The 16,855-nt window shown below is 36.4% G+C and overlaps 1 protein-coding gene across 6 annotated transcripts in view; it reads left to right on the top strand.

Moving 5' to 3' along the window:
- Nucleotides 1-16,855, top strand: part of mast2 (microtubule associated serine/threonine kinase 2) — a 187,256-nt gene that overhangs the window by 150,891 nt on the left and 19,510 nt on the right. For 5 of the 6 annotated variants that reach the window (XM_073870257.1, XM_073870256.1, XM_073870261.1 and 2 more), the window contains 5 exons: nucleotides 159-250; nucleotides 9,319-9,394; nucleotides 10,758-10,778; nucleotides 11,414-11,492; nucleotides 14,154-14,308. In XM_073870257.1, the coding sequence (XP_073726358.1) occupies nucleotides 159-250; nucleotides 9,319-9,394; nucleotides 10,758-10,778; nucleotides 11,414-11,492; nucleotides 14,154-14,308 (423 nt within the window). The remainder of the gene's footprint in view (nucleotides 1-158; nucleotides 251-9,318; nucleotides 9,395-10,757; nucleotides 10,779-11,413; nucleotides 11,493-14,153; nucleotides 14,309-16,855) is intronic. The other variant, XM_073870258.1, reaches the window with a different exon arrangement.

Raw genomic sequence — 16,855 nt, 5'->3', positions numbered from 1 at the left:
GCGCCAGACCCGGAGATCAACTGAATGGATTCCAAAAAGGTAAAAATCAAATGAGTGTCCCTTTAAGTCATTAAGCACTTATATGGGCTTCATGCATGCATGTGCATGACATAAGATCTTACTAAATTATGTGTTTGGTATTTGTTTTTTTTGTACAGCTGTCGGACCAGCAACCGGAAGAGTTTGATAGTGACATCCAGCACCTCTCCCACTTTGCCTCGCCCTCACTCACCACTGCACGGACACCCAGGTAAAAATCTGTTTCGAATCCTTTTGATCTGACTACACAGACAGCATTTTTAGGCTTTAAAGTCAGTGTGAAGATTGTCCACCCAGCGAAATTTGAATGATAAAGACGACGCCAAGTAAATAAAATAATTGATCAAAATCTGTGGATTCTTTGTTCACAAACGCTGGAGGCCAGCGCTGAAACCACGCCCACTCACGGGAAAGCTGCCATCTCTCTAATTCACCCAAAAATCACAATAGACCCCTTCACAGTTCACGTCACAGGCGGTTCCCACTGCGCATGTCGGGGTCAGAAAAGTAATTGGAGCGGATTGAGTTGCGTATCATTCGATATCGTCAAAAATGCCTACTTGCGTCGTGGGCTTTGAAAATCGCACTAGATGTGCCGTTATGTTTTTCGGGATTCCTGTAGAATCTCAAAAACAAAAAATACAACATCTGTGGCTGCAAGCAATTAAACGTGCAGACTGGGATAATGCAAAGATCAAAAAGGCTTGTGTTTGTAGTGCTCAATTCAGATCAGGTAAGTCATCATTTTTCAGCCCTGTTAGATTAAAACAGAAAGCTTAAATGGTATGAACAGTTTGACCCCATGCTGCGCACGCACCCGATAGTTATTCAATGTTTACAAACCTTGAAGGGGTCTATTCTGTTATCATTTACTCACCCTTATGTTGTTGAACACAAAACAAGATATTGTGAAAAATTATGGTAACCACACAGTTGACGGTACCCATTGACTTCCATTGTAGGAAAAACAAATACCATCAACTGTGTGCTGCTTACCATCATTTATCAAAATATCTTTTTTTTTAATTAAACAGAATAAAGAATCTCATGCACACTTAGAACAACATGAGGATGTTTTTATTTTTTTATTTTTTTGGGTGAACTATCCCTTTAAAGTGAAGTCATGATTTCTCATCTAATTCACAGGCATTATGAAAGGATTGACAGTTGACATTTCCTAAAGCAATTTCTCTGTGTGCCTCCATAAGGATTAGCAGATTTGTACTTTCCGTCTTCTTCAAAATCCATCTTTAAAATTTGTATTAACCTTTCCCAGTAAGACATGAGTCATAGGCAAAACCATGCTGTGTACGTACAGTACACACACACACAAACTATTTTGTTTACTGTAGTTGTGTGTAGTTAGTAGCAGTGTTTGAGCATAAGCTAGTTTGATGTGTTCAGCAGATCAGTGATTTTGGGTGGGTTGTGTATTTGTGGTGTAAATATAAACGCTGGCGTATAGTGAATTTACAGAAACACAAATGACAACTAAGAACAAAATGACCTTTAGCTGGCCTCTATTGAATCAATAAAATAACTACAGTAACCATTTGGATAATTGACATACAGTTAAAGGTGCTGTAAAATGAAAAACTGTATTTACTGAGGCATAGATGAATAATAAGAGTTTCTGGCAATTACATATCGCGATTAAACACTATTGTTTCCACCTTCTTATGTAAACCTTGTGCATGCAAAACACAGCCTAATAACACTGACTGTGACGTTACAGTTGCGATGTACGCCCTAATATTGAATTACACATTAAATTAATTACAATGTTGTTACAATGCTAAAAACAAAGTTGTGACTACTACTGAGTTAGCGCTATAGGCTAGTTAATGCTTTATGCTAACGCTTAGGCTGAAGTTCTACTATTGACGTTACAGATACGTTAATACTGAAAAACACAAACTTACTACTCAGAAACATTTACAACAAATTATTATTCCTCAAATTCCATATCTTCATCTGATACAGGCTCTTAAAGGTTTATTTACACACATGCAGAGCTGCTCAAAAGAGCTGCTTTGAGAAACAGCCAATCGGAGCAGAGCTCAACATTATTATTCATGACTAGGGGTGCATCGATAAATGCAGATAAACACTAATAATGCATGTCTGAATCGCACAGCCGATATTATTCACAGCTATTTAAATGTACTACGGCTTTTGATCAGTAAGTCCTTATCGATCTGAAATAACTGTTAGTTTGAGTTTTAGTTTTTATAACATGCATTTGAAAAAGCAACACTAATCAAACATAATCATAATACATATTCTTTATAATCATGAAAATACCTGAAAAGGTTTGAAGAACAGCAATAAAATATATCCTTAAGCCATTTCCTGGAGCTGCGTGTCATAGCTGCGTGTGTATGGTTCTTGGTTTGCAGCGCATATTAAGTTTCTGCACGGGAGCACCCTCTGGCTTTTGGATGTAGCTGCATTTCACGGTAATTCATTGAGAAGCATAGCAAGCATTATCGGCTGATATATATCGGTGCACCCCTATTCATGACCCTTTCAAATAAGGTAATAATAGACCATTTAATTCTGGAGCAAATCCTAGGGTTGTAACTGGATATGTAAACCCACTAAGCACTCATTTAAGGTAAAAATAAAGGAAAGAGCATTCCAAAGATATCTAATGTCCAAATACAATACAGATAAATTAAAAATAATAAATAAGAAAAGGATATATGGATTGTTAAAACAAGATAGTGTATTATCCATAAAAACGATAAAACCATAATAATGACACATCTTTGGGTAAGAAAAACATTTTATGGTCATTAAATCAAAATTAGCTAAAAAAAAAAGGTGATTTTCCTAAAGAAAATATAAAGTCTACATAAAAAAAAGAATCAATTAAAGGTGTGTAATACAGGGAAATGCTGCAAAGGAACCTGTTGATTGCACTTTTACAGTAAGGGGCTGGACACACCAAAGCTTTTACGCCCGCGGCTGGCTCGTGTTTATAATGGATTCCAATGGAAACTCTGCGTTTTTCAAATAAGCAAGCAGTTAGCGTTTTTTTACGCGCTGAAAACTGGCGCCGAGTGCCAAGAGTTTAAAAATATTCAACTTTGAGCGAAAAGTTCTCACACGGCCATCCAATTACAGTGGAGGAGGCTGAAGTATCACAGCTACCAAAGCGCTCGGGTGAAAAACAGTGTTTAAAAGTTTTGGTTTGTCCAGCCCCTAAGTGCACTTATATTGTATTTGCATTGTAATTACGTTAAAGTGACTGAAAAACAAAAATAAATGTTTTTAAATTGACCAGTCATTAGTTTAGAATGAGGAAGTATTGAGGTATTGTAGGAAAAAATGTAGGTGCGGATAAAGTATTATTATTAATTAAATCAGATCACAAATGATAAATCCAAATCACACCCGAACAACGTGTGAAGCTGTTACATACAGATACAGAAAACGTTTTTACACATAACAATTAGCATTGAATGGTGTTCTCCGAACATCACGTTTTAGTTTTTCTGGTTTTTTATGTCTCGCATTAAAACAATTATCACATTAAAATATCACAGAGATTTGTCAATTAAACAACAAGACAGGTTAATAGTATAATTACTTTTATTAAGCACTCTGCATCACTGCAGTTGTCAGCGTAATTTTTTAATAAAGCTGAAGCTTGTGATTAAACACTAAATAAAATCACCCGTGTCACTTCTTCCTTGTGACAAAAATGAAATGAATAGAAAATAAGAGAGCCTTTGATAGCCTTATGTGTGTAGAGAGATTAAGGAGATAACAGAATCTGTTTTAAGTGAGCTCAGGATGTGAGCGTGCATACATCGCACAGATCATACTGCACTGCTGCATTAATGTCTGTCAACCTTAACTACTAACTACTTTTTAGACTAAATGGTCGGTTTGCGCACACAGACAGACCATTAAAAAACCAATAGCCTATTTAGACAGCACACATACATCATAGGATAAATAACATATTCTTGACACTCTGATTTTATATTCTGGTTGCAACGAAACCCTGCATTTAACTGTACAATATAGGGTTTAGACTTGATTTAGATCCTAGATGGGGTCAGTTCTCTATATTATCCACATGTATGCTACCTAAAATAAGTTTTTGCTAATGGTGCATCAAAGCGATTTGGTTGGCATCGGTGGAAGTTACACACTTGCGGTATATAAACAAACAAATCTGAAAGGGAACATAAATGCACATTCATTTGAAGCAGATCAAAGCCATTAGCAGCATTTTAATGTGACTGCCAACAGAAGCAGCAGAGGCTAAATTATTTCAAGTATAAAGAAGTACAACTAACAGGGGGTTGTCCTGCCACGCTACGCTGAATGCAGCCTGTTTCAGGAAGCTGTTTGCCAGGTTATGACACCAAAAACACAAATAAATACTGCGGATATCAGTGGGCTGTCACTGCACTATACTGTAGACACAACGAACACTGAATGAATCAGGAAGAGTTTTACTGCTAATGTGGTACTGCTGTTTCTATAAGCAAAAAAAGTAATAGAATTCTGCATTATATTCAATAAAGCAATAGATCTCCTCTGGGTTGGCTGATTCGATGTTTCACCACCTATTTATATGAAGAGTTTTCTTCCAAAACGCAGTAAGTAAATCTATTTTGAATAATTGGGGTAAAAATGTGTTTTCTACACCAAAAAAGTGACAAGATGAAAACCACTATTTTCTGTAACAAACTTTCACATAGGATCTTTAGGTTTTAATAACATTAAACATTCAAATCAAAAATTTAATTTTCAAAGATTTATTATGAAAATGCAATAAATCCATTACCAAGTTTTTTTTTTAATGTTATAAATCTATTGAATCAATATATAAATGTGCATTCATCTTTGCAATGTTATATTCATTTAGTTGACTAGTGGTATACACTGATTAAAAAATAAACACTGATGACATTAATCTAAACACTTACTTTGTCATATTAAGAACACTGTTATTGCTGCTGTCAATCTTGGGACATTGTCACTGAACTTTTTTGACAGCGATCAGCTGTAAAATGTTTTGGTCCTGCTTAGGGATGTTAACCGATGACCGTTTGACCGATGGTTGACCGTATCAACGTTAACCGGTCAAGGTTGTCGGTTAAAAAAAGTGATCTTTAAATTCGGGTATTATAGACAGTGGACTAAACGCTACTACAGTTAGTCATCTCTATCCAAGATCTTTTTGTGTGAAGTGAACAAATCCCTCACACTCCGTTTTTCATAACTTGCCTGTTTGTACTTATTAAACCAATAAAAAACATTTGGCGCAAGGTCACTGAGTTTGGTTTTGCACACGCTCACAAGGTTTGCGAAAAGTAAATGCTACAGGCTATTTTTTGGGAAATACCTTTATTCGAATAGTAAATAAAATACAGCAATAAAATAATTGAAATGAAAGTCTCTCCTGATTGTGTTCCAAATTATTAACATTTACGTCTTTTAGGCTAACAGTAAAGTGCAGATTAAGATTTGTTTTTGTAAATCCTCAGAAATGATTTTTATCACTTAATTAAGTTTGGTTTTTTAGAAAGCATTTCTTTAAAGTGAATTTCGTTTTGTATAAATTGTATCTTAGTTTTAATAAATGTTTCATCAACCAATTGCATGTATTTAATAAATAAAAAGCAAAGCAGAGAATATAATAACCGGTCCGTGCATGAAGGCGCCGGCACGGCGCGTTCACTTGCATTGCATTGTTAATTAGAGCGCACCTCATCATAAATGAATAAAACTCACATTCTGAAGGAGCCCGTTTTATCCATTGGTTTTATGCAGAGGTGGAAAGTAACGAATTACATTTACTCACGTTACTGTAATTGAGTAGTTTTTTTGTGTATTTTTACTTTTTTGAGTAGTTTCTGTACTTTTACTTTTACTTAAGTATGTTTTATTAAAAGTATAGTACTTCGCTACAATTTAAATCATATCCGTTACTGAGTAAAAAATATTTTAAAAAGCAAGGTGATAAAGACGCGCAATGGATGTAAATGGGCGGGGCCCGGGGGAACGCGCAAAAAGAACCATGGAGACGGACGAGACAGGCGCGTGCTAATGCAGACCCGCCTCAGTTCAAATCTTATGAAAGAAACCCCTGGTCATATTTAAGCGACCACTTTCCACTGACGCGAAGCGAGTGTTTCATTTCTATGAAAGGTAGGATTCATGCTCTTAAGTACGAAATTGCACGACGCGTTTTTAATACCATGCGCATTATCTTCCGAGGTCTAGCAGCTTCGCATCAAGTCAAACACAACTTCAAAACGTCCTCGAGAATGCGCAGGTCATTAGACATTGCAGAGAGAGAGAGAGAGAGAGAGAGAGAGAGAGAGAGAGAGAAGAATAAAGGTCATCAGGTACCCAGTCAGGGAAGTAAGAAGATAATTAACGTGTCAAATGTATATAGACATGGCACTCATCTCATTATATGCTCATTTAAACTATATATAGTTTAATAAAATAATGTATGTTACCAGCAATACATCAATTACAACCTTACTATAGTGATTGTATTTACAAGCTGCTGACCACCTTCAAAAGTGCATAACTCACATGTAAAAATCATTAAACAATTCCATAAATGTTTCTTACTTTAAAAAAGCTTTTTATTTTATTAACTTTTTGTTATTGCACTTTAATTGTAAAGATGTTCCTACAATTAAAAACAACTAGTTTGAGATGTATATTCCCTTGTCGTTTTTTAAACTATACTAGAATCCTCCACCTCTTCCCGCTGTAAAAAAGTAACTTTTACTCTGAGTAAAGTTAAAATGACTTACTTTTTACTTTTACTTGAGTAGATTTTTAGACAAGTAACTTTATTTTTACTTAAGTAAAATATTATTAAAGTAACTTTACTTTTACTTGAGTACAATATTTTATTACTTTTTCCACCTCTGGTTTTATGGTGTTGCAGTCTATTAGGCAACATTCCGCATAAGATGGGTTTAGATTTGAAAAAACATTACATCTACATTTCAGTGGTAACAGATAAGGTGATGATGATCATCCTCTTTCTTTATTATTGTTAGCACCTCAAACTAAAGCGCAGTCTCTTCTGAGCTGTCATTTTCTTATGAGCCGCGGCAATTTTCAAATGAGCTTCACAAACGCCTTTATTTTCACCTTGTACCTAAACCATTTCGAAACTAAGCAGCCATTTGTCCTCCGATTCTGCACTGCGTTTGCGGGACTCATGTTCCGCGCTGTAGGGGATTTTTATAGGAGATTTGTAGGGGACTTATTTATTAAAATGCATTTATCACATTTTGGAACCAAATTCTTCATATATTATTGTTTTGCTGTTTATAGATATCCTTCTAATTGATTATATTTGCAAACCTTGGTGTCATGGCGTTAATTGAAATAGTCTTTGTTTGTTTCAACTTTCAGTCTTGTTTCTGATTCGCAACCATTCAGAAGTCTGATTTTCAACAAAAATTTGATTTTGTTTGGGTATTTGCATGAACTTATAAATTGGTGAAAATGGCCTACTGAACCATGTTTATCATAACATGATTTACAAAAATGGAATAAATATCATCAGATAAGTTCTAGTTCATCAGATATTGTATGAGCCATGTCAACAGTAAATTGAGCATGTAATTATGACAGATGTTAGCATTCAATTAATGCTTGACTGTTTATGCTAGTCACTTATACTTTATAAAAATCAGTTCAGAAATGTATTTTCAGATTTGAAAGAGTCCCAGCTGGAAATGTCACATTCAATGTGTTTTTGCTATTTACACTGTCATCCGAAAACAGGTCTATATTTTATTCACCTCCGGTATGAATGTAACGCATGCAATTCCAAGAAAAGCACATTGCCATTATTCTTTGCCAGCATCTCTATAGCTGAATATTATATGAAAGAGTGCCTAAACCACTTTAGCCAACCCCTCATCCACAACAGTTGTTTTGATGAAAAATAAGCAGGTGCCTTGCTGTGTAACTCACTATCATGCCTTCTGAGTTATCTACCATGTTCTCCCAGTCCCTCCGTGACGGGATTTTCTTCTACATGAATGCTCCTGCGTGACGGATCCACACTGTTCTGTGCTCCAGTCCAGCTGTGCGCAGCTGTTCTTACAGTCACTTCCTGTCATTGAATTATGCTCTCATTAATATTTAAAGTTTGGCACGGATCGCTTGCCGAATGCATGATAAATACATAGGGGGATTGCGACCCAGGCCATACCACATAGTCCAGATAGGTGCTCAAAATGATTGGTTTGATTGATGATGCTTTAATCCCTGTTTTTTAATTCACAAATTACGTTTCTTTTTTAATGTACAGTAATACAAGGTGTAGCAGTAATGGTCCCCTTAATCTTTATATTTTATGTAATGTTTATATAATTACTAGTATAATTCATTCATATTTGTGATGCAAAGTACTTATAATGAATGTGAGTGCTTAACAAAATCCATTGAATATGAATTACGGCTTGAGTTAAGATGGTCTCAGATCATTAAATTTCATCATTATGCAACATCACTCTATTTGAGGCATTTTTGATAGGGAGGACTGTGTCTCCTAGAGCACTTAAACAGTGTATGAGTGCTTCGGTTTCTAAACACTTATCTATTCTCAAAGAGCTACACAGTAGAAGAGAAAAGGTTCGTGATCAAAGTGTATTTCTCTATGTACCTCTGGTGTTAATGAGCCTGCCCACTTCCTTAAGGGTTTTTGCTTGAAAGGGCTTTGATGATAAAATAAAAGATAAGATTGTGAGGCCAGAAGGACAGTTGTGTTTACTAAAGTGAACTGCCAATGTTTATTTTGCCTATTAAGACAGGTTGGTTAGGTTGCCATCTTTGATAGTATAGAGAAGAGACCTGTATGGTGAACGTGATTTCACCAAGTAAGATGTGATCCTGGATCAACACCATTGTTGGTCCTGGATCAACATTTTCATTAACCAATCAGATTGCAGGATTAAGATTAGTGTGCATGTTAGATTTAGGTTTAGGATTGGGTTAGAGGCTTTTATGAAATACTCCTCAAACTATTATTTCACACTAATTTGAGGGTTTAAAAATGGTTAGTGTTTGAGTTTAGGTTAGATTGGGGTATCTTTGATTAAAACGTTGGTCCAGGAAAAACAAAAAATGTTGATCCAGGATCACATCTTACTTGGTGAAATCATGGCGACCTTCTGGTATTTGAGATTCTAACCTGATAATAAATAGCTGAACCTTATGTATTCAGGAGTTATACATTGTCACATAAACTTCTCATTTTGCTTTTGCTTTCAGGAAGCAGTCCATTGGACAGTCCACGTAATTTTTCCCCAAACACCGCTGCCCACTTCTCCTTTGTCCCAGCTCGCAGGTGAGTAGCATTATAGGTCAATGGTCATAATTTACAGCTGTATTTGTTTGGGTCAGTGACAAAAACAGTTTGGCAAGATGAGAAATTCAAAAATCTTAAAAAAACTTGCATCAGGTTTATTTCATTGCACCATTTTTATGAAAGTTAGGACTGAATGGACTTGAAAATGTCAAATGGTGTAACCGCCAATTGCGCCAAAGAATGAGAAATATTAAATATTTTATCCACCTTGATGGCATGTAAGCATCACTCTATTTCTAAATGTACTTTTTTATGCGTTTTTGTAATACTTGTCCTGACATATGCTAAAACAGCTCTGTTTTCTAAATAATCTTTGACAAATTATGTAAAAATGTGTGTAAAAAAATCATATTTCATTGAACTAGATGATTATATTTTATTCCACATTTTTTTATAAATATATTTACATTTTCATAAAAAAATTACTAGTTACACCAATTGACACAGACCAGTTACACCACATTGACATTTTTGCAATTATCCCCCAAATATTCTTTCAGAATGAAATAAAACAAGACATTTTTGACTTGGTCCTCAAAAAAGAGAATGCAAGAGTATGCAAGTAACCTGCAAATTTATTTTGAAATTTTAACCCTGTTACATTTAATTGAACCATTCGGACACAAAATAATTAATGTCATGTCACTGACCCATTTATGAGGGTTGAATTTGGAGGTGGTGAGAGAACAAAAATGTATTGGTCTTCATCTATTCAAATGTTATAGAATAAATGAATCAAGAAATAACTTGTCAATATAAAGTTTGAAGTATTATGAATTCAACAAGTGAAATATCTTACTCCTGCGAGTATAATTGTCATAGTTTGCTTCTCATCTGTTGCTTATTAATCCCCCCGCTTTCAATTAATTTGTAGTATCCCATAATCCTTCAGTGTGACTATGAATAATGGCATAAAGAATGCTAATGAGTGAATCTGCATTGGTAATTAAGCAGCAAAAGATGGTAATGCTTTAACAACTGGAGGAGAACACACAAAGCTGATGACCTCAGGTTTAATGAAAGAGATTCATTTGAATGTCAGACCATTGCTCATGGATCAACAGTGCCATCCAATGGACAAAAATGCAGTACACTTAGACAAGCAGTATAATAGTTAATTTAGTAGTCTGCCATTTATTATTTAAAATCATGTGAAAAGTAAAAACGAAGTAAATATTATGTAAGCTGTAGTGGCTGTAAATTGGGTTTTTTGATATGTGTGTGTGGACTATTGTTGCAGTTTATAATTGAAGTTTATAAGAAAGAGAGAGAGCTTAAGAGAGAGATCAGCACTCGCATACGTATAGTAGCATCTCTGTTAATGCTTTATTTTCTCCCATAGCCATGGACACAGGGCTGACAGGTAATGATCACCCCACTTCCTTTATGACATTGTTTCCAGTTTCTGCTTCTAGCATGGCTACCCATACCGTGTTACCAGTCAGATCTGTTTAAGAACATCTCAGACAACTTCATTATGTATTTGTTGTATAATATTAATCATCCCACTGTGTTCAGCTAGCATATCCAGCTTGACTGTGTGCTTAAGTCCAAATTACTGAAGATTGTTGCTCTCACCTCTATGCTTTGGTGCAAGATTTTTTGCTTGGGGATTTAAAAAAAATGCATCAATATGTTTTCTAGTGAAATATAATTGTATTAAAATGATTCAAGATTAAATTCTTTATAATCACTATTCAATCATAGGTCTGAATGAAATTGCATATGTATGTGGTATGTACTGTGCTGTACATGTGGCCTAGCCCTTATCATGTATGTCTGTATGCAAATCTCATTGAACTGCACGCTCATCATCATTGTCATCATTCATCAAGTTGCTTTATTTGCTATGATGCTGCAGGCTGCTCTGATTGTGTAATATTTTTTTATGTTGGTCTGAATGCTGTTGGTCCTACAACTGTAGCAAGTGTATCAGCAGTGATTTGCTCATATGAGCCAAGCTGAGATTTTCAACTTGAACTTTATTTAATCCTTTAGGACGGACGGGCGCCGATGGTCTCTTGCCTCTTTGCCGTCCTCCGGATATGGAACAAACACCCCCAGCTCAACAGTCTCGGTGAGTGTAAACCTTTTTTTTGCAAACCTTTACATATACAGTAGGCATAATTGTTGTTGTTGTGGTATTGCATTTGATCCCAAATCTTAAGAAAGTTTCCTAAAAATCCTGCAGTAGGATAAAACTCGCAGGTACAATAGCTGCCAGTGACCTTATGTTGATGTGATCATTCCTAAAAGAATACAAAAAAATTGGCTGAAACTCAGTAAGGTTGATGCTTCCATGTGGGAATCAGTTCAAACCGCACTACCCCATCCATGGTAGTCCTCGCACAAAGATAAAAAGGCATTTTCTAGTGAAGACGAATATCTTCTAACACCTAAGAACTTTTATTAAAGTACTCCAAATACAAGAGACAAAATGCTAGTCTGTATATTTAAATGAAGAAATAAATGAAGAAATAAAAGATGTATTTTGGCTGAAAAATTTAGATCATTAAGATTACTTATAATAAAATTATTACTAATTATTACTAATCAAATTAATGGTTAATTTCCTTGAAATAAAACATATCGCATCTTTTGTGCGCTCAAGTTCGTTATTTCAAGTATGTGCCCGATATGCACACTCATAATGAAAGTGACGCTCATGTGGTGCGACTCGCTTGTTTTTTTCAAGCACGTCCGCATCACATCGAGTTAGAAACATCTTAACTTTTTAAAATGCCGCAAGCGCACCCCAGGTCATGTGACAGGAACCTACGCGCCTAGCATTTTCCACGCCTAGCATTTTCCACGCATATTGTGAACATCAATATGTGAATATGTTAAAGGAATAGTCTACTCATTTTCAATATTAAAATATGTTATTACCTTAACTAAGAATTGTTGATACATCCCTCTATCATCTGTGTGCGTGCACGTAAGCGCTGGAGCGCGCTGCGACGCTTCGATAGCATTTAGCTTAGCCCCATTCATTCAATAGTACCATTTAGAGATAAAGTTAGAAGTGACCAAACACATCAACGTTTTTCCTATTTAAGACGAGTAGTTATACGAACAAGTTTGGTTGTACAAAATAATACGTAGCGCTTTTCTAAGCGGATTTAAAAGAGGAACTATATTTTGTGGCGTGGTGGCACTTTTGGGAGTGCTTCGACTCGCCTGAAAAGTCCGCTCCCCTTCTCCCTCTCATAATGGGAGAGGGAGGGTGTTACTGCGCCGAGTCGAAGTACTCCCAAAAGTGCTATTACGCCATAAAATGTAGCTCCTCTTTTAAATCCGCTTAGAAAAGCGCTACGTTTTATTTTGTACCACCAAACATGCTCGTATAACTACTCGTCTTAAATAGGAAAAACGTTGATGTGTTTGGTCACTTCTAACTGTATCTCTAAATGGTGCCATTGAATGAATGGGGCTAAGCTAAATGCTATCGAAGCGTCGCAGCGTGCTCCAGCGCTTACGTGCACGCACACAGATGATAGAGGGATGTATCAACAATTCTTAGTTATGGTAATAACATATTTTAATATTGAAAATGAGTAGACTATTCCTTTAAAGGATTAGTCAATTTTCTTAAAAAAAAATCCAGATAATTTACTCACAACCATGTCATCCAAAATGTTGATGTCTTTCTTTGTTCAGTCGAGAAAAAATTATGTTTTTTGAGGAAAACATTCCAGGATTTTTCTCATTTTAATGGACTCCAAAACGTAACAGTTTTAATGCAGTTTAAAATTCCTGTTTCAACGCAGCTTCAAAGGACTCTAAATGATCCCAAAGGAGGCATAATGGTCTTATCTGGCGAAACGATTGTCATTTTTGACAAGAAAAATAAAAAAAAATGCACTTTTAAACTACAACTTCTATCTTCTATCTTGTCTATCTTCGGTCCTGTGACTCGCCAGCGCTACCTCACGTAATTACGTAATGCTGTGGAAAGGTCACGTGTTACATATATGAAACGCACATTTGTGGACCATTTTAAACAATAAACTGACACGAAGACATCAATTAGTATCATTCGACATACAACAACGTCGGAACGGTCCTCTTTCTCCACACTTGTAAACACAGGAGCGTAGTTTCGCATTCGTCATCCGTGACCTCTTGATGTGATGACATATTACGTGAGGTCGCGCTGGCGCGTCACAGCAAAGGAGGGAGATGAGAAGTTGTGGTTTAAAAGTCCATGTTTTTTTATGTCAAAAATGACAATCGTTTCGCTAGATAAGACCCTTATGCCTCGTTTGGGGTCGTTTAGAGTTCAACTCAGTTGAAACTGCAATTTTAAACTGCATTAAAACTGTTACATGTTGGGGTCCATTAAAGTCCATTAAAATGAGAAAAATCCTGGAATGTTTTCCTCAAAAAACATAATTTCTTCTCGACTGAACAAAGAAAGACATCAACATTTTGGATGACATGGTGGTGAGTAAATTATCTGGATTTTTTTAAGAAAATGGACTAGTCCTTTAATAGTCCTAAATAAAGGCTTTAGCCAAATCTAATTTATTTCATAGTTTAATTACCTTTTTAACACTAATTTGTGATGTTTACCTATTTCAAGTGAAAACATTAGATTTTAAGTTTCGAAAGACTCCCACAATGCTCCCATTATGTATCAACATGGCTTCATCGATGAAGGCATTTGATTGACACTCAGGGCAGCCTATGCAATGCCTTCTATCCTTGTAATCCCCTCCCTCTCTGCTTCTCACAGTCATCATGTTCATCTCAGGAAAAGCTGCACCAGTTGCCCTTCCAGCCCACCGCAGATGAGCTGCACTTCCTCACCAAACACTTCAGCTCGGAGAGCATCACGGATGAGGACGGGAGGAGATCTCCAGCCATGCGGCCCCGCTCACGGAGTCTCAGGTACACGCTCACCCATTTCACAGCAATCAAAAGTTGTTCTTTAACAGAACAAGAAGTTGTGAGTGTGTGTGATGTCAGCTGGGCCCTCGGGCTCTCGTTCCCTCTTAAAGGCCAAATCTTCAGCTCTGACAGGAAACTGACGCACCTCATTCTCTAGAGTCCATCTGCAGAGGTAGCAGACGTATTATTCAGCCTGTTGCCCTTCACATTGATGCCTCTTCACTCTTCTGCCATCACAGTCTTCTGCTTCTGTCTGAGTCATTCTCACAAAACTTGTCAGTAAAATGTCAGATTCATATTTATTTCCCAAATCAAGTAAAAGAATGAAAATGTTCCATAATGAAAACATTTCATTATTTGACATTATTGTAATGACAAGCACATTTTCAATTCCTTGCATATAATAATGTAAAACTGATATTTCATTTCCATTTATTCTTCACTGTAGTATTTTTGTAGTGGCTTACATTTTACTTATTTCAATAAAGTCTTTAGTAATTTTACAGTAATTCGGTAAAAACTACAAACATGTAAAGGTACAGTATATGTTAGGATTTGATATTGCCTCAGTGACAGCTAGGGATAATTTTTTGACAATTTTTTCTGACAGTGCACGCAGTGTCTCACGCAGACTTATAAACAGCAAACAGGGAAATAATAAAAGGCATATATGACTTGCATAGCATCCAACTAACGTTAGCCAACTCTGTTTGCCATAATACCTGGAAAAGCATGTAAAATCGACCATGATAATTTCCTTCTGCTCAATCTGGTCCAAGCTCCTTAGTCCTTTGTTTATTGTTTAACTGAATACCTTGTAAAGGGTGATTTTGTAAGCATAAAAATCATATTTTTTTATCTCAAATGTATTTCACTTGCTTCACTAATCGGTACTGTATCTAGCAGTTACATGGCAATCTGCAACGCAGTTATGAGGCTCTGAAAACGATTCAATCACATGAGGTCAAAGGCATAAAAAACAATATTGATTCACTTACAACATAAATTTAGAGGGTTTGGGGCGCAGGACAGGGCGGATTCGAAACCAGCCAATTAGAGCTCAGCCTCAGGTCACATGTTTTTGCCCTTTTTACTGACCTACATAGACACTCATTAGGGGTGCGCCCCAGACACACAAACATGACACACACAACAAACTCAGTTTTGATTTAAATTTTTTAAATAAATGATAACATGACTAACAGTGAAATAGTATAACTAAACGATTTTATTTTGTATTAATTTGCATTATATATTTAACTTTTTTAACCTGTAAAAGTAGCTTTCTCCTCTGGCCAACTTTGGGGGCGGTGTCCCAGTGCCCCCTAGTGACCAGCCGCCACTGCGTGCACGTGTACAATGTGACCTTTACATGATCTCGTAAGATCTGTCTTTTTCTCATCTGGTTTATTCTCTCTCTCACAGTACACTAGAGCTATATGACTATACGGACTGATCCATTTATTTTTTCTCAACCACTGGGAAAGTGAATTACCTGCTGCTTATCTGTAAACACATCTATCTCGTTCTATCTCTGTCCAGATGACTTATTGAAGAAACACTGGCCTTACTTCCTTCAATATCTGGACTCTCTCAGTAGGGGTTCAGCATTCAAGAATTAGATCCATAAATATTGGATGAGAAAAGATGGTATTGCCACATTTTTACAGATTACAGCTTCCCAGGATTATCCATTTCTACAGCTCTACTGAAGGAAAAGAGAAAATACCTGGACAAAGGGAGGAGGTTTGGGTGAACAGCAGTTTAGTCTCGTGCTGGTTAATTAGACATGAGGAAATGGAGCGGTTTTATGCTAATTTCATGGTCTTGGAAAGCAGACATGCAGAGAGAATTGACAGAGATGTTGCTTCATGCAGCGGACACAGAACGTTTTCCATCTTTCTTTTCCTTTTACATGAAAAATGAGCACAACATACAGTGGTCATCATCCATCATCCATATGTCAAGTAATGTGGTAGATGGAGATTAGATTATTATTCTAACAAAGAAACCACTGCTAAAATAAAGCACACAGTTTGAATTCCTTTCGGCTAACCAAGTCAAGCTTTTGTCTTGAAATTAACATGTCAGAGTTGATTAAACTGAACCAAAATGTGAAATCAGAAATGAGTGTTGGTTTTTGTGGCTTTGTAGGTGATCTCATACGATTGTGTGTGTACGCGTGTGCGTGTGTTTGCTTTAGTGCAGACCACTCTGTCACGGCCAATTAACTAGCTGATTTCCCTGGTCTCCTGCTCCTCGGATAGATTTAGAGGTCATTTTTGCGCTCAGTTGTGACACATTAACACACCATCATCCCCTCCTCTCTCTCTCTATCTCTCTGGAAGCCCCTCCTCTTCTTTTTCTATTGTTCTAGCATCTCACTCTATTAGTCTACTCGTACGATGAGAATCCTTTGAGATAACTTTGACTGTCATAAATACATAACTATTACAAACCAGGTCTTAAAGGTAGGGTATCACATTTCGAAAAATGCTAACGGTAGCAATGAAATCACGATCCCACCCTCCATTTAAATCGCCATCC

Source organism: Misgurnus anguillicaudatus, chromosome 8, assembly GCF_027580225.2.
Source record: "Misgurnus anguillicaudatus chromosome 8, ASM2758022v2, whole genome shotgun sequence".
Classification (NCBI taxonomy): Eukaryota; Metazoa; Chordata; class Actinopteri; order Cypriniformes; family Cobitidae; genus Misgurnus; species Misgurnus anguillicaudatus.
Note: the sequence above shows the minus strand (reverse complement) of the source record. Positions and strands in the feature narration are given on the sequence as shown.